Source organism: Camelus ferus, chromosome 5 (genome assembly GCF_009834535.1).
Source record: "Camelus ferus isolate YT-003-E chromosome 5, BCGSAC_Cfer_1.0, whole genome shotgun sequence".
Classification (NCBI taxonomy): domain Eukaryota; kingdom Metazoa; phylum Chordata; class Mammalia; order Artiodactyla; family Camelidae; genus Camelus; species Camelus ferus.
The window spans coordinates 51260790-51285200 of NC_045700.1; the positions used below are offsets into that span (position 1 = coordinate 51260790).

At 35.0% G+C, this 24411-nt stretch overlaps 2 protein-coding genes across 13 annotated transcripts in view; both read right to left on the reverse strand.

The window, feature by feature from the left end:
• CCDC141 (coiled-coil domain containing 141) overlaps positions 1-1808 on the reverse strand; it is a 195146-nt gene extending 193338 nt beyond the window's left edge. For all 8 annotated transcript variants that reach the window (XR_004319964.1, XM_032479842.1, XM_032479840.1 and 5 more), the window contains exon 1: positions 575-1808. The gene's annotated coding sequence lies outside the window, so the exon portion shown is untranslated. The remainder of the gene's footprint in view (positions 1-574) is intronic.
• A 127-nt stretch (positions 1809-1935) lies between these two features.
• SESTD1 (SEC14 and spectrin domain containing 1) overlaps positions 1936-24411 on the reverse strand; it is a 122011-nt gene continuing 99535 nt past the window's right edge. For 3 of the 5 annotated variants that reach the window (XM_032479843.1, XM_032479844.1, XM_032479847.1), the window contains 6 exons: positions 23214-23373; positions 20031-20112; positions 19210-19332; positions 18252-18443; positions 15685-15806; positions 5840-13269 (listed from right to left, as the gene is read on the reverse strand). In XM_032479843.1, coding sequence (XP_032335734.1) covers positions 13140-13269; positions 15685-15806; positions 18252-18443; positions 19210-19332; positions 20031-20112; positions 23214-23373 — 809 coding nt within the window. In that variant the 3' untranslated portion in view covers positions 5840-13139. Of the gene's footprint in view, positions 4195-5839; positions 13270-13367; positions 13435-15684; positions 15807-18251; positions 18444-19209; positions 19333-20030; positions 20113-23213; positions 23374-24411 lie in introns of those variants that run through there. The other 2 variants (XM_032479846.1, XM_032479845.1) reach the window with 2 other exon arrangements.

A 24411-nucleotide genomic window follows, 5' to 3' on the forward strand; every position in this document is an offset into this window, starting at 1 on the left:
AACTTTGAGATTAAGAAATTGGAAGGGAGCTTTTTGGTTCAAAATGTATGATCTAGAATAATGAATTATATATGTTTTATTTAGAACTTTACTGCAGAATTCCATCTCCTAACTACATTTGGATGTGGAAATTTTGCAGAATAAAACAGACCAGCTCATGGAGAACTGCACAGTATGTCTGTTTTTGTGCCCTCACAGTCTCTGTTCTTTCCTTGTCACCTCTGCAAACCACCTGCCCAGGGCCCCTTGCCTCAGTGCTATCCACTCCTGCCCTTACCTATTTGTTAACCAGTCCCTACCAGGGGGTTCATAACCTAATGTGTTAGTTGATGCTGACTTAAACTGTGGCCCCTTCCAGAAGAACCTGCATTTAGAGGACACTTGATGAGAAGAGATGGCATTTTTAAACTCAGTAAGTGGAACCTCAGAAAGAAAATCTGTGGTCTTGCCTACTCTCTCTTCTACCATCATAACTGTATCCCATATGGAAAAGCCCTCTAAAAGGGTCAGATGGGTTAAAAAACAAAACACAACAAAAATTTGATGCCATACTAGAGTCCATGCAAATACTCACTTTTCAACAAATAATTATTGTGCACTTCTGATGTTCCAGGCATTGATTTAGGTACCAGAAAAACATCAAGGACGGAGACACATGAGGCCTTTGCCCGCAAGGAATTTGCAGTCTAGGGAGATCATGGGAAAAATTTCATTATAGGGCAGTGCCCATGTGCCAGCTACCCTCCTGAAGGGTTTACAATGTCATATAACTATGAGAAACACTTTGAGGGATTTCCTATCATTTTATTCACGAAATTGACCCAGATATACTAAATAACTTATCCAAAATTACAAGGTTAATGTGACAACTCATGCCAACTCAACACCAAAAAGGGACTGTTAATCACTGGCTCTAGATGGCAGAGCCAAAGCTTGTTTGTCTCCAAAGCCTGTATTCTGTTTTCTGTGTTTCGTGTCCTAAGGCAAACTCAATGTTGAATAGATACAGAACAACTATAAACAAACATCGTACAGTTGTTAGCCCTTAAACAACATGGGTTTGAACTGTATGGGTCCTCTTAACATGTGGATTTTTTTCCAATAAATATGTACTACACTATTACAAAATCAGCACTTGGTTGAATCCACGGATGTGGAACTGTGGGTATGGAGGGCTGACTATAAAATTATATGCAGATTTTCAACTGCAGCAGATGGATGGTGCCCCTAACCCCATGCTGTTCAAGGGCCACTGTATACTAATAATTAGAGGTGTGTCCAGATAAGTTCTACACTTGTAAATTCTTTTTACCATCAGTCTGACCACAGAGAAAACTGGTTTGCTAGTCTGGGGACCTAGGTTCTTGTCTCAGTCTATTTTATCTGTCATTAATGTTGATACAACATACTATTTTTGTCCATCTTTATTTACTTCAATGGTAGGGCCCTGTTATATGTGTGTATTATTACATTTTATATGAAAACATACTACTATAAATATACTTCATCTATTTATACTATAACACTACAAACATTATTCTCTTCTCACAAATCTTCACATTGTTTCTCCATTTTCTCCTTCCTTTCCATTTTTGTCACTTTATGGCTATTTTGTTCTTCTCTCTTACACCTTTTCTTCTCTGCATTCTGCATACTGTCTTGTTCTCCCTCTGTGCTGTGTACTGTGCCCATTCAAGTAACATGCTCTACAGCTACTGTTTCTTTGCTTCCCTTCTTCTTCTGTCTTAATCATCTTTAAGCATATAACTTTTTTTTTCACTCTTCTAAATCTTCTGATATCTATACTCATTCAGCGAGGTTTTCTTTATTTACTTATGCCACCAAAAAAATTATCTGAATAGGTAAAATCTGCTTCTATGTAATGCTGTAAGAAGAACTTCTGATTTTTCTTTTGTTTCCAAAAAAATCCTAAAAGCAGTGTGGTACTGGCAGAAGAATAGATATACTAGTCAACAGAACAGAACGGCTAACCCAGAAGCAGGCCCAAGAAACTTAAGAACTCAGTGTATTTTCAAAGTAGTATCATAAATCAATGAGAGATACAGCTTATTCAATAAGTAATGTTTACAACACTTGATATTTAGAAAAATCTATCATATTAGGTCATTATCTCACATAATGTACCAAAATTGCTTTTGTATTTAAAAGTAAAAAATTAAAATGCACAAGAAAACAAAATTTAAGCTGAAGGAGAATTTTTCTAAGCTTTAAGGAAATGTAAGAAATCAAAATGAAGGTTAGTTAACAGATTTCACTATAAAAATAAACATACTAACATACCAAAATTCATAAAGATTAAAAAAAATGACAAACTACAAACAGTACTGCTCTAAGTATCATAAAGGATTATTACCCTTGTTGTATAAAAAGCTTCTACAAATAAATGAAAAATGATAAGACTCCAAAGGAAAAGAACACAAACATAATAATAGACAAGTCACCAATGGGAAACACAATGAATACTACTAAATTATTAAATTATTTTTGCCCTCACTGGCAGTTAAGAGTTTTTATCAGTAACATTTTGTACTGGAAGGAGTGCCATGAAATGGGCACTGTAGCTTTTGATGGGAAGTATAAATTTGCCTAACATTCTGGAAAGCAATTTGGTTATAACTATCAAAAGCCTTAAAATATGGATACATTCCAAACAAATGTTTCCACTTTCAGGAATCAATCTCAAGGACAGATGCAATCAAAATTAAGTACAAGGATGTTCACTGTAGCATTACTTACCATAGCATTAAGAAAGAAAAAGAAGGAATGAAAAAATGTTTGCCAAATAGCAATAATAGTTATGATATCTACTTATCACTGAATATTACACAGATATTGAATTACACAGGGAAAATATTAATGGGAAAATTTTATGTTACAATATTGTAAAAATCAGAAACTAAAGTTAAATAGTGGTATAATCTTGTTAGATGATACACAAAGGAAATGCATCAAATATAAGTGGGTTTTCTGCATTGATGACTTACGGGCAGTTTTTACTCTGAGTATTTTCTGTATTTCCTAGAGTACTTTTTAAAAAACAATAACTACACTTTATTATTATATTAAACATAATTTAAAAGAATAAAGCAAAAAGGCACAGTTGACCACCATCATCCCTCAGTCATGAGACAGTAGAAATATAAGTTCAGGCTTCACTGTGAATTTGCTAAAATTTACCATATACTTTTCCTGAACCTGGTGATTTCATAAATATATCTGACTTCTGAGGTCACTAAAATTATTTTACATACTTCCCAAAATGCCACATCTGCATTCTTTTAAATTACAGAAATGAGATAATTTGAAAGATAATCAATGTCTCTGAAAAGTCTCCATATTAAATTTTTATAAGATATTCTAGAATCTTGCAATCCAAAGTGTGGTTTGCAGACTGGCAGCATTGGCAACACTTGGAAAACTGTTGGAAATGCAAAACCTCAGGTCCTATCCCAGACTTACTGATTCAGAATCTACATTTTAATAAGATCTCCAGTTGATTGTGGGCACGGTCCAGTTTCATAAACACTGATCTAGAACACATATTCTAGTTCTAACCACATGTTTATAATGTACTGTGCTGCTCCTTTGAAACTTAATCTATGTTTCTATCCTAATTACCTGAGAGGTATCTTTATGGTTTATGAGCTCTAAACATTTTCTTAGCACAAAAGCAGCTTCCAAATAATAAATACATTCTAAAAATCTATTGGTAGGTCAGGTGTTCACAACTTGCAACATACAGTAATATTATTAATCCTAACTAAATTTCTAGGTCATTCAACAGAGTCGCCTGCTTAATCCATAATGTATCTGAAGGAGACCAGTTACGTTTTAATCATTTTGATGGAAAAATGTGTTCCCAGTTCTAACACAAGACTCTAAGAAAGCCTTGTCGTGTCAACAGTACAGGACTTCCTCATAGATGCAACTGTGTAGACAACCGGGTAGAGCTAATAGTCCTATTCTGAGAGTGTTCTGGTTAGAAGAATAAAATGGATTAGAGAAACAGGAATGTCAAGTGTTGCTACTGACTCATGTTTCCTTCTAGTCTTCATTTTGACTAAGAATAGACATTGGCAAGATTACTTATCTTCAGGGGTTTGGAGGAAAACGTGATCCTGGGATTGAGGTACTTGACCTTTCCAATACAGGCATGGCTTCATTATCATCAACCTGCAGCAACAGAGTTATCACTGAAATCGCCATACAGAATATTTTCTTTGCTTGTCCATTCTTAAAATGCAGTTTTGTCCTATACAAAATAATTTGGAATAGACCTGAAGAGAGATGTAAGCAGAGTTCAATGCACGTTGTTTTCTCAAGGTATTTAAACCCATGATGCTATCTTCTGCATATCTCAGACATTGACTTCAATATTTACTTTTTGTAGAATTTTGAAAATGAAAGTTATACTGATTTGAATTTTAAAATTCTACCCCCCTAGATTTTCATATGTATTTTTTCCTACTTCACCTTGAGAATTCTTGCAACAGATATTTCAGAATACAAGAATATACTTGCTAGGCCTTTTATACTTAGAAGCTCTTTCAAAAACACTCATTTTAACAAAAAGTCAGAAAATAAAAGTAACAAAGAAAATTATGATCTATTAATTCCACATCTCAAAGATAACTTATGCAAGTTCTATAAACAGCTATTTTTATTTGTAAAATGAATATTTCTATAGTTTTGGAATGTGCCTTTTTTCACCCAATAATACACCATGAATATCTTTCCTTTTCAATAAATAGACTTTTAACAACTTCAATAAATATACTTCTATAACAACATTTTCAGTGGTATAATATTCTATACAGGATAAATTTATTTAAACATTTGGGTTGTTTTCAACATTTTGTTGTTTTATAAACATATTTATAACAATCTTTTGAAGACTAGATTCTTTTAATAAAATAGTCAAAGTAATTAAAGTAGAAGGTAAACTTCCAAAGATAGTTAAATTATGGTTTACTTCTTTTCCAGTTTTCCCATCTATTTTTTTATTAGATAACTTTTGACTTCTTATCACTCTAATTCTCTTCCTTCCTGTCCTGACAAAAACTGGGTATTTCTTGTGCTCATTTTAACTTTCACATAAGAGTTTATGCTTATGAGAATACTTCTGGGTACACTTTACACAGAAGGTGGAACAACTTTGTGGATACATCGTGTCTAATGGGAGATTAAATGAAAAAAAATATTAATAATAAAGTTACATTCTTTTTCATATACACATTTTGCTCATATGTTCAACTGTCATTCAAATACACTTAACATCACTAGACAAGGAGTAAGGCTTGCTGACTTCCAAATTCTGGCAACTCTAAATTCCCAGTAGCCATTCTGGAGCTGTCATTATGTTTAGCATAATATGATTGTGTTATTTTAAGTATAGCCAACTTTGTTTTAATATGTATTCCCCTATCCCAGATACACATCTGTCTTTTCAGTCTTAAAAATGGTCTTCTTGTTAGGAACAAAAGAAATGTAACCACTACCTATTGTAATGAGAACCTAACAATCTCTGACAATGTAGGACTCAAGAGAAAGCCCTGAGTTTCTGTGCTAGGCCTGTGGGAACATAGGATGGGAGCTGCTGAAGACAGGAGAGGCACAAGGGAAAGTGTGTTTAGTCTATCTTCTAAGACTCCAGATTATTTCAGAATAAAGGAGTTACATTTTTGCTTTAATCAAAGATTGAGAGAGAGAGAGAATATTGTTAGAAAAAAATTTAAAGTTTTACGAAAAAAGTGAACAGATTCAAAGATGCTGAATTCACGAGATTATGTTATAGAGACCAGTATAACTTAATTCTCCCTAGATTTGATGAACATACTTTATTAACAGAAACCAAACTTAATGTCCAAAGTGATAACATAACAAGGAAATACATATCAAAATCTGCTGCCATTAATTATAGTTTTTAACATTTTTATTGCATATACAACGTATGGAACATTATAAGGATTTACAGTAGAAGCCAAATATCCCAGCCCTTAAAAATCGAATAGGAAAGATTGGATGGACCATACATAAATCTTTGAACACAAGCACTGGAAACGTACATATGATTATACTTTTACAGGCTTATACAGATAACCGCAGTATGTAATAGAACAGGCAGAGAGGGTAAGACACAGTGGATAGAAGTCACTGGGGGTGTGAAATAACTATAGCTGGGTGGTACTGAAAAGACAAAATTAAAAATATGACTTGCAAAGGTTAAAATATCCTGCAAAAACATAGCTATCCCCTATGCACAACTCTGAGGTAGAATTCTCCCCACCCAGTTTTCTGGTTTCTTGACCACCATTTGGAGGACTTCCCTGTCCAGATGGTTCTCTCACATTGCTGTACCTGGGACTGACTAGCCATACATGTTTTTACTGTCCCTTCTACCCTTACTAAACAGAAGTAATCTTTTCTGTTCAGCTACCAGTCTTACTTTACCTACTGAAAATGGGTGGCAAAAGTTTGTAATATAACAAACCAGTGCTGTTTCTTATAGTTAATATATCACCATGTTTGGGTAAGTGCTTTAATATTTCAAGGAGTGAAACCAATGCTAACATTTCAGGGATAGGAACCACTTGGGGAACTGTTTTGGGCAGACAGGCATTTGCTTCCCTCAAATAACATCAACTGCCAACCATAAAAATGCCATTTCTATTCCAAACCTACTTCTCATATTTCAAATGTGGGTCATAAAATTAGTTAACAACTTACATATCCAAAATATAGTTAAAACCCAGGACACAGCACAACCACACTGAAAAAAGCTATGGCAGTTTCTTTTAAAACTACCCTATGACACAAATTCTAATGCTAGATATTCATCCAAGAGAAACGAAAGCCTATGTTCACATAAGATTTATGTTAAGAATAATCAGAGTAGCTTTATAATTACCAATACTGGAAACAGACCACGTATTTATAAATAGGATAATGGATAAACTGTAATATAGTCATACAACAGATTACTCAGCAATAAAAAAAAAGGAATGAACTATTAACATAACATACCCAAACACATAGATAAATCTCCAAAACATGGTAAGAAGCCATCTAGAAAGAGGACATGCTGTGTGACTCCATTTACACAAAGATCTAGAACAAACAAATCTGATTTACGGTAGGAAAAAAAAAGAACAGTGGTTCCCTGTAGGGGGTGGCGTGGGGACAAGAACTGACTGGAATGGCCATGTGGGAATTATCTAACATTTTGTATTTTGTTAGCACTGTATGCACTTGCCAAAACCCAGCAGATACACACGTAAAATTTATGCATTTCACTGTATGCTCACTTTACATCAAAATTAAAATGTAAGCAAATACTGAACTCTAGTGAATAATATGTACGCTAAATACAGTAGAAAGTGTAGAGATTTCTGCAATTTAAAATGCATTAAAAATAATCTGGATTTGATGAACTGATAGGTGGACAGACGTGATAAAGCACAGTTAAATGCTAACTAGCATCTGGGTGGTAAGTACACTGTAAAATTTTAACTTTTTTGTATGTTACAATAAAACAGGGGAAAAACTCAGGGTGCAATGCTTACCAAATAATGCTGAGGATTTCATTACTGATCTCACAGCAACATAATCATCAAACTCTTCCCAATAGTGTCCATTTAGAAACTTGAGCTTGTGAAAGGATATTCCTGAGTGTGAGGTGAGCAATCAGCTCTCAAATCTATGCTGGCTGAAAATTGTCAAACATACGGATCTCCTCACACCTTAAAAAAATGTTAATACATACAGTGATCATTGTTGGCTGTGTAACTAACGTTGAGTCAGAATTAAGATTTAAAAAAAAAACACCACCACACACTCTCTTCAGGGAAAACACCAAGCAGAGATTCTGTTTTTACCCTGACTTCTAAAACTGAGAAAGAATCAGGGTAACTGTAATAAACGTGTAGACCCAAAACATAACGTGAGGCTTGAACACGGTGAACAGGCCCTGACATCTGAATCATTCGCCTATCTCTCCAAAGAGGGGCACATTTGGGGGTCACTCTAAAGAGATGGCATTTGACTTGTAAATACTTCTAAGGTGGCACCTTGAGATTCACTAAAACGGCTTCAGACTTCAATAGTCTTCTGTCAGTAGTAGTTTTCCACATGCCTGATTTAAGATCCATAACAATACTGCTCGTAAGAACTAGCAGTTCATAAGTATTTTTAGTTATTTGCTAAGAATTCCTGTATCATTATACGTGGGTATTGTTGTATATTGCCTCCAAAGAGTTTTCTAACAAAAATAATCTTGATTCTCTTAAAAACTTACTTACTGCTTTCACACTACGTAGTCATGGCTCTGGCTTTGCCTGCAATTTCTAAGTTCTTCATGTTCTAGGACAGGCTCTGCTTTTTCTTGAAGCACATGGACTAGTTTTTTCAAGTTTTCAAGCCTGCTTTAAAATAGTACAGCCATGCCATTCAGTGTCATATCTACGAGCCCCTCCCAGTCTTCAGCATTCCCCTGTATTTATGCTGTTCCATGGAGCGTCTTACTTCTGCCAGTCTCCATGATAGGACCAGTTTGTTTCTGTTATTGCTACTACTCAAGTTACCAAGACTGCTCTTCTCTAACCGTAACAGCACTAACAGTGGTCAGATTTGTGCTCTTGTTGCTGCAGGTTGGTGCTGACTCACTAAGATCCACTCTTGAGCATAACACTTACTTTCTACTTACTTATTAATGGAATTGTCCTGTCCTGTCAGCCGCAAGTAGACGATATTCCTCACTTGTCTTCCAACTGGCTGGTCTATCGTCCTGTCATAAAAGAGTTAATTTGTCAGATTTGAGCATCTTGTTATTTACTGATGTGCTCACTGACCCCATCCTTGGTATTTTCAGTATATAGTTTTGAATTAAGGGACATGGAGCATCAGGAAGTGACCACAGATGTTACCTTTCCCTATGATTGTCATGTGGGACAAGAACAAGATTAAGAATGCTCCATTTTCTATTCTGAAAAGGTAATTATAGCAATGATACCTCCCATTTTGAACATTTTAGTTTTCAACATTTTTAACATGATTGTATCTCATTCTTGAAATTATTTAATGTGACTTCTCTATTTTACAGACCCAGGGTTGTTTAGTGATTTTTACAAAGGTCAGTAAATGGCAAAGCCAGATTCTGAAGCCAGGTATTTAAACTTTCAAACTCTTTTCATTATATTCACTACAGTTCTTATTTTAACCTTTATATTTTCTCTACTATTCCTGCCATTATTTATTCTTCTCAGGTAAACCTGGATTTTCCGTAGCACACACTAAAGTCATAACGTCATGTGATAGATCTGTACTTCATTTTGCCTCATCAAGGTACGTGCTGCCCTACATACCAGAAGCGTATTTTCCACCCCAACTGAAACTTTTTATTTTTAGAATCGAAACTTAACACTGATTAAGTTTGCTAATTAGGTTAACTGGTCAGCCATGGGGGTTTAACAAAAACACCCCAATCACACAACTCGTCACTGAAGATATTTACCCATGTATCATAATTTCCTATACCGTTTTCAATAGGCTCAAGATGTGGAAGAATTTAGCAACTATACTATGTTTAATTTTTAGTAACCACAGCGTTTTTACTACAGACCTGTGAGGATGGGAAGAGCACACAGCAGTATCCACTCTGACAAGGAACTTACAATGTAGCAGAGAATTCTGAATTCCTTCTCCAAATGCAGAATGCACAGCAAGGCAGGCTCAACTAATCTCACAATCATGCCATTGGTTACAATGGGTTTAGATCAGAGAGTAGGATTGAGCACTATCAGAAAAGTAATTGTCATGTTCCTATTAAGGGGTATGCCACTAACTACATTAATACTAATACACTAAGTAGCACACTCCGTATGTCAACTGACAGGGTAATGAAACAAACAACAAACACATTAATACTAGGTAACACTTGGGAGCAGTAGCCAATTTAAAGGCCTATAAAGTCAGAGAAATACCCATTCTTCTACACAGCAAGGAAGTCTCGAACTGCCATCGACTTCCTCGCTGGCAGGCTGCGTGCACAGTTTTATCAACACTACCAGGAAGTCACCTAGCAGAGGAAGGTCATCAACAATGAGGCCTGGGAACAAAGTCAATTTTATCTGAGATAGTCACCTTCGCATCTTAACTCTGTTCATCAAAGCTCCGTTCTTCACGAACGGATGCCAAAACTGCCTTTATAAACTGAGCTTACACAGGAACAAATGCACAACACAAAAGCAAAAGATAAAAGACCAAAACAAAACGAAGCTAGCCCAATTAACTCTTCAATAATTCCCTGAGATGCACTAAAATAATGTGGCAAGTTGTGCCATATACCAACTAGAAAAGATGGTTCTTTCTCCATTATATTTGCAGGCCAACGTTGATTTCAAACAGACTGCAGTCACTTCCTTCACAGGTACTCTAAGTGAACTGTGACTCTATGAACAAAATCACATTAGGGCATTGCTGGGTTTTCATTCATAACTGTTTATGTATATACAGATATACATATAGAAAGTAGCAGCAAAGTTACAAATGAAAAGCAACAATATTTACTACGTTAAAAGCATATTCATCTTCATTTGAAATATGCAAATTCCAGGTGTGCCTTATTTTACTCTTGCTGTAGGTAGGACAGCTTAAGGCATACAAAAATTAACTCATTTGACAATAAGTAGGTGAGTTGATGGTAGAACTAAGGAGTCTCATTACTTACAATCCAGTTCCTTTCTGGCATAGTCTTTAATAAAAACATTCTAATTACTCTGCAATTCAGTAGAAGAAACAGATCTTGACTATAACTAGGTATCTAAATCAGCTAATATCTAAGCATCTAAAATACCAAATGACTTCCTGATGAGTAGATTCACTCATAACTCAGCCCTAACTTTAGGAAATCTGTTTAAAACATACTTCAGACTACAATATAAGAGGGATTATCACTAATGCCTACAACAGAACATTCATTCACATACAGGGGAACTGAGCAGTTATTACACATGAGCAAACGGCTGGGAACTGGAGAAGTCCCACAAGATTCCTTCCCTCAAAAGAGCTTATAATGTAGCAGGTAGAGAGACATGAACAGTTGTAGCATGTGATTAGCACCATCATGTAGACTGAAATGAAGAATCACAAAAGCTCATACTCATAGAAGTTATGACCTAAAAGACGGAGAGGATTATCAAACATAGAAAAAACTTCCTGGATGTTCTCAGACTCAATGGCAGTATAAGAGGGAGCCAGCTGAATGTGGCCCTCAGATTATCTGGCATATGTGACTATTTAAAAAAAGGCTGCATCTTTAACCAAAATTATCTAAGAGGAGAAAGGTGAAAAATACAATTAATAACTTCACCCAGGTTGCAATGTCAAGCAGGAGTTGCAAGTACAGGTTTAGAACTTTGGACCAGATACGTAACATAGGACACTGGGATAAAAAAGAAAGCCAAAGGATGAGATACCTCCAGAAGCACTGTAATGACAGAAGCTGTGAGAGCACGTTTTAGTAGACACATTTTAAGTAAGAGCTATGTGACTATACTTAGGCAGAGGATAACACCTCAAGGAAGACACTGTCTAAGAAGGGCTGCTCAATGATATAAATGTTGCAGAGGCAGAAATGAACAAAGGATGCAGACAGAGGGGAAAAAAAAAGTCATTCAGTTCAGTAACTGGGAGCCCACTGAGAACCGTTTCATTGCAGTGCTGTGTAAAACCAGACTGCCAGATGCTGCTCTTAGCAGTGAGCGATGAGGATGTAGAGGCAATGAATACGGGTTTCTCCAAGAAGTCTGGCAGTGAAGAAGGCTGGAGATAACCAGCAGGCTCAGAGGAAGTTTTTTGCATTGGAAGATACATGAGCATTTTTGTAGACAACGAAAAGGAACCAGCATACAATTCTTTGCATAATTTTGTATTGACCACAGACTACAAAATATCTTTCTCAAAAACATTTTCTGAAATAAAAATTAACACAAAAATTACATATTTTATGATTTCAAACTTAAAATAAACTTAAAAGCACATTTTATAAATTTTATTTCTAAAAGACTTGTACAATTTTTGTTATTAGACTACTTCAGAATCTTGCTTCTAGTCTGTCATGAGAAATTAAATTTTATTAACAATTGCTATTTTTAGTTCCAGAAAGATTACTCTGATATAAAGGATTATACTTAAGTAACTTATACACCACCTTCCCCAGCCCTCCTCCCCCAAAGACAAAATATCTTCAGGGTAGTTAATAGTTTGGATATTTTTTCAAGTTGAAGATGAGAAAAATTAGAAATAGTATTCCATTCATAACTTCTTAAAGATCTAAATTGTTCTTAACAATTATTTTTCATGATAAAACATGCTTATTATATACACATGCTTACATATGAGATTTCTGGCTAAAATACATGCAATCAACATGAAAAACAAATTATCAAATATTAAACCATCCTCAAAACCCTAAGAATGCCCTTTTAAATAAGGCACTCATGTTTGGAAATAGGATATAACCACCAAATTAAATAAGATGTTTAAAAGAAGTCTTTTATTAAGCACAAACAACTTTTAATACATTATCAATACAAATAGGAAAATGTCTTTTAATGAATATGATATATCAAAGATCTGAAAGTTTTCTTCATACTGACACAATAAAAATAATGCAATTTTGAAGAATTACAAAGGAAAATTTTGAGGACACCACCGTCTACTAATAACAGTTTAACTACAGTCTAAATTTACTACATCACCTGGGGAGGAAGGGCAACCATTTTTTATATAGAGAATTCCTAAACTCTTATTAGCACCATTCAAAGCTTATTATCAGTTGTTCATCTACAAACTGACATGTCAGGTAAAGCTTTAAAGCAAGTTTTCAGTGCAATGTTTACAGTTCCTTCTTTCAAGATACTTGGAGTCTATGGTCTCAAAGCATGTTAAATAATTATGTCTTGGTATTTGCAAGGTGTTAACATGTAGCAAGAAATGTGTAATGGAAAGAAATGAGGCTTATCCTGCTGTGAAATGCATCTTTAAGTACTGTAGCGAATGCTGTAGAATGCTGACGACATGCGGGATCATGAACTGCAGGATCTGTGGGAAGAAGGTAGCTATTAGCTCTCTGTAGTCATCACTTCGGGATGTCTCAGCTGCTGCCTTTTGAGACTAACTAGTTTCATCCTGTCTCTGATGTGTTCTGCAGTAGAGGCCATGTCACTTGGACTCCCAAAATATTGTTCAGTTCTAAAAGTCAAAACAGAAAACCCCCAATCAGATCAAGACAAATTCACCGACTGAAGTGAATGCAAAAGGAAGCAAAAATTACCATAAATATTACCTACATGATATGGCGTTAGTTCATTTGCAGACCATACTGTTTATCTTTCAGTAGCAATTCGGTAGGAGAAACTTTTTTTTAAAATGGCATAAAATATATAAAGACATGCTGAGAAAAATAATTAGTGGTACAAATGTCTTATCATGTGTACTTATGATAATCTTAATAAACCAAACAATGCAACAATAAACAAAACACTACAACAGTGACGTTCTGCTTTCAGCCTGGGGCCCATAAGCATACACAAATGTAAAATTTGTATGTGTACTTCCGTGCGAAGGGCTATGAACACCAATTATCTAATCTAGCTGGCAAGTAAAATATACATTTAATGTTAAGCCATTATTTGAGACATTAATAGGTAAAATCATTTAATTTTATTCTATTTGCAAATTTCTTGTAATTCAGAGTCACAGAATCTTTTAGAGCTCCAAGAGTTTGTGGAAATAATGTGGTGAAGCTCTTCATTTTTTAGATGAGAAAACTAAGGCCTGGAAAATTAAATGATTTAACTACAATCACATAGTGGGAAAACCAGGATTTGAACCTGGGTCTTTAAGCAGTGAATCCAGAAAGACCATCTAATTAAAGTTCTTTTATTTTTCTAGGAGAATGTTACAAAAGAGAAATCTGACTAAACCTACTGTCAAACAAACTTTACACAGCATAAACAGATTAAGATATAAAAGGGAATAAAGTAACAATTCTAAATATTAAAGGTGGTAGTTGTGAAATTTGAACATACAGCATTACCTTATTCTTTTACCTTAAAAATGAAAATGACACACAAGCTGTGGAACACAGGAGAAACCCAAGAAAAATACCAGGGGTAGGGAATTGGGTACAGCTCAGTGCTAAAGTGTGTGCTTAGCACGCACAAGGTCCTGGGTTCAATCCCCATTACCTCCATTTAAAAAAAGAAAGAAAGAAAAACAAAAACACCAGGGGTAGATGCTCCTAGACTTACTTGAGTAGAATGAGAAACTGACTATGTGACAACTGTCTGTGAAATGCAGAAATAGGGTTTGGGGGTGTTCTGGAAGGGAACAACCAGAAGCACCCTACTAATATTGTTACTGGCTCAATTTATAAATTGTTAGATTTTATTATCTTTTATACACTGGAGACGTACAACAAGACTTTAGGCTGCTTCTGATTGTTCAAATTTAGGTATGAGTAGAGATTATCGAAGTACAGACTATGCATAATATTTGTTCATGGGAATAAAGTTGTATCTTCTCAGTATCAATTCCAAACAATCATCTTCAGTTCATGACACAGTACAAGTGGCACTGACCATGTGTCAGATTTAAGTTGTTTACATACATTTAGCTCATTTAGCTCATTTAACCCCTGTAACCTAAGGAGGTATGAATACTATATACCTGTTTTTAGATGAGGAAATTGAGACACAGAAAGGTTAGGTGGCTTGCCCAAGATGTCACAGCTAGTGAACAGTAGAGCTGAGATTTAAACCCAACAAATACTGTTCCTGAGCCCATAACTGTATCCACTACACTATATTCCAGTATAAGGATAGTTTATTTAATGGTTTGGTTTCTCTATTCTTTGAATTAAATATCCTCTGGATTATCTCTATATTATTTTCATTGAGAAGGTCTAGCTCCTCAGGGATAAAGCTCCTGATTTATTTACCAGTCCACTTATTTGCATGAGACTATTTTTTATTTCTATCATCGACTATCTGAAATGGAAAGGAACATGGGAATCATGACCGCATCATTTTACAAATGAAGAAATTAGACCATATAAGACAGTGAAAAGAGAATGGGTTTGGAGCCAGACAGACCTGAGACTGTATTTTAATTCCACTTAGAAGCTATGAAATCCTGAGCTCCTTACTTAATCTTTCTGAGCTTCAGTTTCTTTATCTGGAAATCAGGATTAATTGTACTGGCCTAGCACTGTTTGGTCAAAAGTAATAAGGGTGAAGTAACTCAGGGCTTGGAATATATTTTGAGCTCACTAACCATCAGTCCCTTCCCTAAATGAAACCCAAAGTCCCCCAACTCTTTATCAGCATAGTCAAGGCTAGAACCCAGGATGTCAACCCAGTCAGTGATCTTTCTTCTACAGCAAGCTATTAAGAAGCAATACATTTGACAGCATCAAGTACCAACTGCTACTGCTGTTAAGAGCCGAGTATGGATTTTTCGTTTTAAACTAATCTATTGTAGAAATTAAAGATGTGGACCAAAGCTAATTTACTTGGCTTTTTAAAAAATAGATTTTCTTCTCTTGATGACATCACTTTAAGACCTTAGTGATACAAAGACAAATTATAAGAACATGTATCATACCCATCAGGATAAACTACAGGAACAGTCAGTCTATCTAAAAGTGATTTCCCAACTGCTTCAATTTCATCAAATTGCTCCTCATCATTAATAGCTTCAGGCTCTTCTGGACAGTCCTGCAAAATCTGCAATAAATAAAAGTGCAATATCAATCAAGAGACACAGAAAGGGAATCAAGTTCATGCAAATTCAGCAGACTAAAGGTGTTTTAGTTTTGTTCTCAGCATCTTCACGTATGCTGCTGTAGAAGTTTGATCTCTTATTGACAAAGCTGGCTCAAGAAATTCAAACAAAATGAAATATATAATCCCTACTAATAATATAATTGGAGTACAAAAAGGTCTATAGTGAGTTCCAGGAAAAAATAATACTAGACTACCATTTGGAAACTAAGCTCAAACTGTGCTTAACAAGTAGTATTCTGTCATTCATTAAACAACTATTTATTGAACACTTACTTTATGTAGATGTAGCAGCCTGGGATGTGAAATGAGATATAGAACTTGACCTAAAAGAGCTTAGAGACTTCAAAAATGAAAGAAAACATAAACACTAACAACATATACTCCAAGTACAAACACATAACTGATGTGATGACTTAGCTAGAAACTTTACAGCTATTTTAAAAACAGATCTGCTGATTTGAGTTAACTGATGTAAACTGATAAGGTTATCATTCAAATACAGGAAGTTCTTATAGTCCTTGATATTTTTTTTCCTTAACAATTACCATTTAAACTTAAAAGGTACAAAAGAAAAGAAAAGAAAGAAAAATGCTGAAATGTGTAATAGTTAAGTCTACAAGTACTGACCCACACTAGTCAATATAGCAGCCACCAGGCTCATATGGCCAGTGAGCACTGGAAGAGTTGCTAGTCTGAACAGAGATGTGCTATGAGTCTAAGATACACTCCAGATTAAAAATAATAATAATTTTAAAAATTTATCTACAAGAAAACAAACCGTAAAAGTTGGGGGAAAGAAAAAGTATTTTTGGAACTTTTTTTTTGCATTATACTTTACTTTATCCAATTATGTTTATTTCAGCGTTACTTATAAAGGACATTTTCATATTCTGAAAGTCTAGATTCAATTTAACTATTTTCCCAAACATTGTACTGTATAATTAGCTTATAGCTGTGGTTGGATTTATGCTTAATGGTATAAAACAGAACACAGTCAAGAGGAAAATAGTATCTGATAACAAAAAGCTTTACATAGGTTGATGCAATAAAATATGATCTTAAGTGGAGCTTATTGTAAGCATGATAAAGGCTAAATTGCAGAAAAATATTGGAATATTAATTTTCTATGAAAAAACTCTCAACCATATTCTTACATGACCTCTTACAGAGATTTAGGTTTTAAAATGTCCTGCAGATACATTTAAAAACCAGTATCTTAAAAAGTTATCAGTGGTGTTACAAATTAAGCCAGTGGTCACCCTGGAATGGGCAGCAGAAGCAGTGTGATTAAGACAGGGCAGGGAGCCTCTAGGGTGCTGGTAACGTTCTGTTGTTTGAATAGTGCACTGATTATATAGGTGTGCTCACTCTGAAAATTCACTGAGTGTAACTTTTGAGCTGTACACTTTTCTATGCTATACTTCAATAAAAAGTTTTCATTAAAACATTCAGCAGACAAGCTAAACCTTTTGTATACTTTCATTTATCATCATTAGGCCCATTTTAAACTAAAACACATACCGGTAGAGTAAGTGACCAGCTCAGAAAGAGTTAACTATGGACATTTCCCAGCAAAGGTACTGCATAACACAGACAGAGACTACCTCTTTCCTGAGGTTCCTGGCAACATCTCTTCTGCTCTATGGACTAAAGCTATCACATTTACATCTTAGGTTTCTCTTAAGTGTCTTAAATTGTACTGAACATTCCCTACATATAAACTTTCACTGTTAACAGATCCAAACAAAGTTAACCACATAGTAAGGCTCCCCTCTGGAATGGAAATAAGGCTTGGGTGCAGTTGAGAAAAAGGTTCTCTTGAAAATTGCCCAAATAACCGAGCATATTTCATTTTTGGTTTCTTGGACTAATAAATTCATTAAATAATAAATTCTAAAATGAATCTTTACAGATAACACATAAAAAAGGTTTTATTTTTATCCTTATTCTCATAATTTTAGCTGGACAGTTTCTACTTTTAACACTACAAAATTACAAAGTGACCTCTTAAAAATTTTATGACAATTAGTAGCAATCACCAAAGCAAGTTTCCTTTCCTGGAGTCATGAAACAGATGGGAGTTATGACACCTGAAAGAACAGAGAGTACATTCTAGGCATCAGGTCTAGCAAGGAGAGAAGCACTGCTGACAGAGGACTACTGGATGGTTTCCATTCCTCTAACCATGGTACTCCAGTACTAGCATGGATTACTAAGAGCCTTTGACACTCTAAGACAATACATTATATCTAAACAAACTTTTAATAATGGAATTAATAGAAATTTTTAAAAAACAGACTAATTACAAAATTACATTATTAAAATTAACAGATTTTAAACATACATAATAAACACTATTGAAACCACATGTTTAAAAAAGCAAACCTTTTCAGCATTTGAGTGAAATGCAATAGCCATTTCCAGCCTATGTACTCTCTCTTCAGATGCTATTGTAAATTGTTTCCATACTCTGTTCAGTCGAGGAAGTGTATCCCCAGATGATCGAGATGTGCAACGCAAAGATTGGCACAGCACAACTGTGGCCTGTAGCAACTGTCTTCCATAGTCGTAAGTGCTCTAAAAAAGACAAAGTAAACATAAAATTACAATAAAAGAATTCTGAAAAGAGGGATGGACAGGTGTGCAGGAGGACTGTGGTTGCAATTAAGTAACACTACTAGAAATCAATAATGAATGACTCCATCAGCACTTACTACTACAAATTATTTGCATGCATAAATAATGAAGGGGAAGCAATACATTCAGTTAATTTTTAGTTGAGTTTTTTCTTATTAGGCTTTCCTCTCTTATTCTGTTTTTTCCACTTCAGTTCCATGGGCCAAAAAAAAAAGTCTGCTCACTCTTTGATCAAAACAAGTGTGTGGAAATGGTCATTTAAAATTCTATATAGGAAACCACACTGTTGCAATGTGAATTCAATAATTACAGAAAATAAATTAAGATACTTTTTACATGCAAAAAAAAAACCCTATGTTGTTATGCTAACACTGGTGAGATGCAGACACTTGAGTTTCCAATTTACTGATATTAACACATAGTTCACATTAACTTTCATGAATGAACAGTTACTGCCTAAAAAATACCACAATACATATGACGAACCAGAGGAAGCAAACAGAACCTGTATTCAGGGAAAGAAAATCCCTCTACAGTTTATGCAGGCTAGTTTTGATGCACCAGTTGACATATTCTTCATTCTGTGATATTTCTGGAATAACATAACTGACCCTACTGGACTTGGAGGGTTAAGTTACTTTACAATCATGCAGAAAGCTATTCAAATGCTGAGTTTGTAGAAAAGGAAGATAAACCAGTTTCGCACCTGTGCAACATCAACAAATTTTCTATGCTTTTCCAGTAAAACTTTCGTTTCCTGAGCATCATCGCCCAATCTGATGTGGGTCTTAAGCAGAGCATCCAGAAGTTCACTTAGCCATTCTACTGCCTAAATGAAAATAAGTAACAGTGAAGCTGGATTCATAACTCTTTACTTCTTATATCAAAACAGCATATTTATAAAAAGAAAGATTAGTACAATGTGATTAACACATTAGTTATAACCCAAGTTGTTCTTAACAGCTTATTTCATTCAATGCCAAGCTACATAAAATCTAAAGACCAGACCTATGAAAGAGAAGCACTCCTTTAAAAATATTATTACATGATTTATATTAACGGAAGATCATGTGTTTCTGTAATATAGATCTTATTGGAATGTCACTGTAGATTTTTGTTACTACTTAAAATAGTAAGTTTCCTCTAAGTCAGGCTGGAACCACATTTTCTGATGCTAACTACACAAAGATAGCAAATTGTTTATCTAGCTTAAAAACCCTCCTGTGGTTTAAAAGGCAATGTGCTACATCAGCCTTCACCCTGGGATATAACTGACAACCAAATCAATAGCAATAAATAACAAACAACCCCAATTTCTAGCTCAACAGAGCATTTCATTGAGAAGATAAGTCAAATGAGACCAGTTACATAACTGGGAATACAAAACTTCATTATTTCAACAGGATAAACTAGAGTCTGATTTAATAAATTCACTTTCTTAGGCCCATGAAAAGTACATTTCTATAGTTAGGAAAAATCAATCTTCTAAGAAAAGACAAGTGCATAATGTGTCTGATTGATCTTTACCTGGGCAGCATCTTCTTCACATTTGAACAACTGCACCATCTGAAGCATTTTTAATCTTCGTACATCTACCATGTCTTCACATCTAATAAATCCAAACATAAATCAGGGTAATATTTCAGTTTTGTTGATAACTATTATTACACCACCATCTGGCACGCTTGTTTTACAGTAAACTAAAATACTTAGTCCTATACTATGGAGACTGCAACTATTTCGTTTTGATTTGTAAGAATTTTAACTGTATCTACATTACATCAAAACCTCAAAATACCTGAATGATACTGAATCACAAACCCTCTTGAGGATAGCATGGATTCTGAAAAATACTGAAGCAAAGCATAAACACAGTAGTACACTAAAACTCAAAGAAATATCCATTGCCAATTAGCACTAAACAAGCTTCAAAATAAAAATGTAAAGTTTCTCAAATATTAATTTAGAGGATGATGCTCAAAGGAAATTTTAAAAATTAACTTTTCATTATATTACATTATCCAGAAATATCTAATTCTTAATTTAAAAAAAAAAATCTCCATCTATGTTCTTAAGAAAAGAAACTATGGATTTCGGAGTGTAGAGAAACACAATTCAGGGCATTTTTTAATTTTGCCGTGGTCTGCCTGGAAAATATACAGATTACACTTTTAAGCTGACTTGATCTAGCTCAGCTCTGATCCATTCCCTTCATTCCCCTGCAGTTCTATATGCTTTAGATGGGACAGAGGAAACTCAATGCAGTACCAAATACCAATACCAAGTTGCCCAAGAGGCAGTGGGCTCCACCACAGTTGATGCTCTTAAAGAATCTTGATAATAATAGAGAAGTCATTGTCACTTTAAGGCTTTTTTTTTTAAAGAAACCCCTCAATAAAAACCCATAATATATTGTTGAAATGCAACTTGGTTAAGTAATTCTACAAGGGACTGAAGGAAAGTATTTTTAAAATCTTAGGCTAAAAGACAATGTAAGACACTCCAATGATGAAAGTTAATACTATACACATATTCAACACGTTGTCAGGTATTGGATAATGTGCCTGAAAAACATAAAATGTGGTCTCCACTACTAACATGGTCCCATTTGGGGAGACAGACTTTTAAACAACGTGATAAATACTATTGTGGAGCTGTATGAGAATCGGGAGGAAAGTAACAAACCTGCCTCAGAAATCTAAAAAAAGCTTCCAAAGATAAGCATTCCTGAGTCTTGAAGACTAACTAGGAATCCACTTGGCAGAAAATGAAGAAAGAAGCATTCTAAGTCATGGATACATGAAACAGCATGACACATTCAGGAAAGTACAAACAACTGTGTGGTTTTGTGGGAAAGTTAAAAGGAGGTAAGATTGTGCAGGACTGGGTTATGAAGGGTCTCCCACACTACTGCAAAGAGACTGAACTTCATCTGAGAAATTTTATACAAGGAAGTTAGGTGACACAGAAGTGTGCTTTACAGAAATTGCTTTTATGTAAACGGACTGTAGAGGAGCAAGGCCAGAGGCAGATAAGAGCTAAGATTATGAAAAAAGAAATGTTCATGACTCAGAGAGAGCAGAATTCAGGCATTTGATTAGGCAGTAAGGGATGAGGATGAGTAAGGATTTTAGTAAATCCTTAGGATAAATCCCATGTTCCACAGCTGATGGTATTTTTAACCTGGAGAGGAAATTAAAGAAAAAGAACAAGTTTTGGAGTAGAAGGATTCTAATCTGTATGTATTAGTTTTAAGTAATATATGGAGCATCCAGGTGGAGAGACTCAGACAGCAAGAGGAATTATGGGTCCAAAACACAGGAGAGGCTTCTGGGTCAGAGCCAGAACTACTAAGTATAGTCATATTAAAGAAAGCCATTAAAGTAGTGAAGACTGCCCAAGGAGAAGACAGAGGAATAAGAAAATCTGGCCTCCGAACAAACCTTGAAAGCAGTGAAATTAGCTGGAGGACAAGAAATCAGTGAAAAAAACCAAGAAGAAACAGAGTGCCAGGATGAGAGCTATAACGGTGTTTTCAAAGAAGACAAGGCTGTCAGGAGTTTCAAGAAGAAAGAAAAAGTCAATTGTGCCTAATGCTATTCAGAGTGGTCAAGCAATGTCGGGACCAAAAGTATTCCCTAGATTTTGAGCAAGATCAAGTGTTTATTACACGTGGCAATACAAAGTTCAGTGAAACAGTGAGGATAGAAGTCAGACTGAGAAGGGTGGAACAGTAAATTGGAGGTAGTGAGCAAGTTATATAAGTGCAGATTAGACCTTCAAAGATTTAGCTCTCTTTCCTGACAAAGGGTTTAAGAGAAAGGTATATATGTGTGTGTGTAACTGTTTAACTTTCTTTTAATAGGAGGAATGTAAGCATTTTAATGAAAAGCAGGGGTCAGAATGGGGAATGGGAGTTGATGGAGTGAGGAGACATGGGGGGAGACGGCTCTGATAAGAGCAGAACTATATCCTCCTTTGTGATGATAAATAATGAAAGGATATGTTTGCAGATAAGAGGGGAGAAAAACTTTCTGTCTAATGACTATTTTCTCTGTGATGTAGTGGGAGAGTTTCTGTGAGGTTTTCTTGAAGACCCTAAAATTTCTAAGTGTGCAAAAATTTCACACAATCATGCTAGATTGAGTATACTAGCATATATTAATTTAATCCTTTACTTTGCAATACTCTGCAATTACCATTGCTGACTGAATCTTCAAAGAATTCTTTAAATTCCTAGTTCAATATCAAATATCAAATGAAACTAAACATCATCTTACCCAGAGAATACCGTCTAACCCTTCTAGAGCAAAAATAAGAACAATGGATGAGTGACAATTTGTGAGACGTTTAGATGAAGAAACAGATCAATGTAGATGGCAGTCTTAATAGCAACTCTAAATAAACAAAATGAAAATGGAAAAAGCAAAATTCTCCAAAAAAGGGTTTTCTTAGAAGAAAGAAGAGTCATAGGCTACACTGGGGATATGAAGTGGAATATACCTGAGCAAAACTGAAATTTTTACGAGAGAGTAAAAAGGGAAAAGGTACTCATTATTTGAAAAAAGTGTCATTATTTGTTAGTACAATTATATACAACAATTATTACATTCACCAAAAACCTACTACATGCCTACTATAGAACATAAATTCTATCACTTTTCATTTTAATGTTATGTTGTCTTAGCAAAAATTAACATTAAACTTTGCCTTTGTTTCCTAAGCTGCATGTCTTCCATCACTCCTTGTATGTGGTCCACATTTTCTTTATTTTCAATGGTTACATCCTTTCCATAGGCCCAGGATGCCTGATTGGAGATCTGATCCAGAAGACCTTGACCTTTTTCACGCAAACCTTGCAATCCTACATCTAAAACAAAAGTTACTGGATTTAATCTCTTAAACAAGAGATGCTTTCCCTCCCTCAAGTAAATCCTTACAGCAGATACTGTACTTGGATTCCAAATATAACAACATTGGTACATTAAACTATCTTGAGATGGAACCCTCTGGATACTTTAATCAATAAAAACCTTTTAAATGTGGCTCAAACTGGAGTTCCCTCTCACTCATTCTCCCTAAAGAAAATTTCCAAAAGGTGTATTTCCATAGATAATAATTACTTTTCAAAATTGAAAGCAGGAAGAGAGTGTGAGAATTTCTATTTTGAAGAGAAAAAATTCCAATATTTTCCTTTTACGTAATCCAATTTTTAGGAGAACAAGACAAATACTTTGTTCAAAAAAAATGTTTAAGAGTTGCAAGACTTTGAAACATTCAAGTAATGTATTCTCACTGTAAAAGGATACTGAACATTTTGAGTATAGGCACTGTCCAGCTTACACCCAAAGAGAAGTAACACTTAGGCTTAAAAGACTCTAAATTAGGCAAGTACACTGGAATTCTTTTTTCTTTTTTGAAGGAAAAGTATAGCTCAAGAAAACTGACATTTTGAAACAAACTTCATTTGGCATATTAAATACTAAACATGTACTAGACGTATTATGTTAATGACTATATAAGTAAATAAAATGACAGTACAAACATAATTTTCAAACTCACTGCCTCAAGTCCCTTCAAAATTAATTTGGTTCAATGATGTGTCAGCATTTTCTACTAAATCTCTGCCTTGAGTTTCTGCTTCTTCTCCTCCAGTCCCCTTTGCCCTCCTGTCCCTCTCAATACCACCCTGCCCTCCCATTTTTACATCCACTATCCACTTCTCCCAGTCATGACCTAGGGAAATTCATCGTATTTCCCACCGTAGTAAAATTTAAAAGGTTTTGGTGTCAAGTGAGAGAACTTGCTTAATGAAACTGCACCATCCTCTCCTGGGAGAGTATGTCACCTTGGCAATATTCCCAGTTCGGAGAAACAAATGCACAGAACCAAACCAACCATTTTTTCA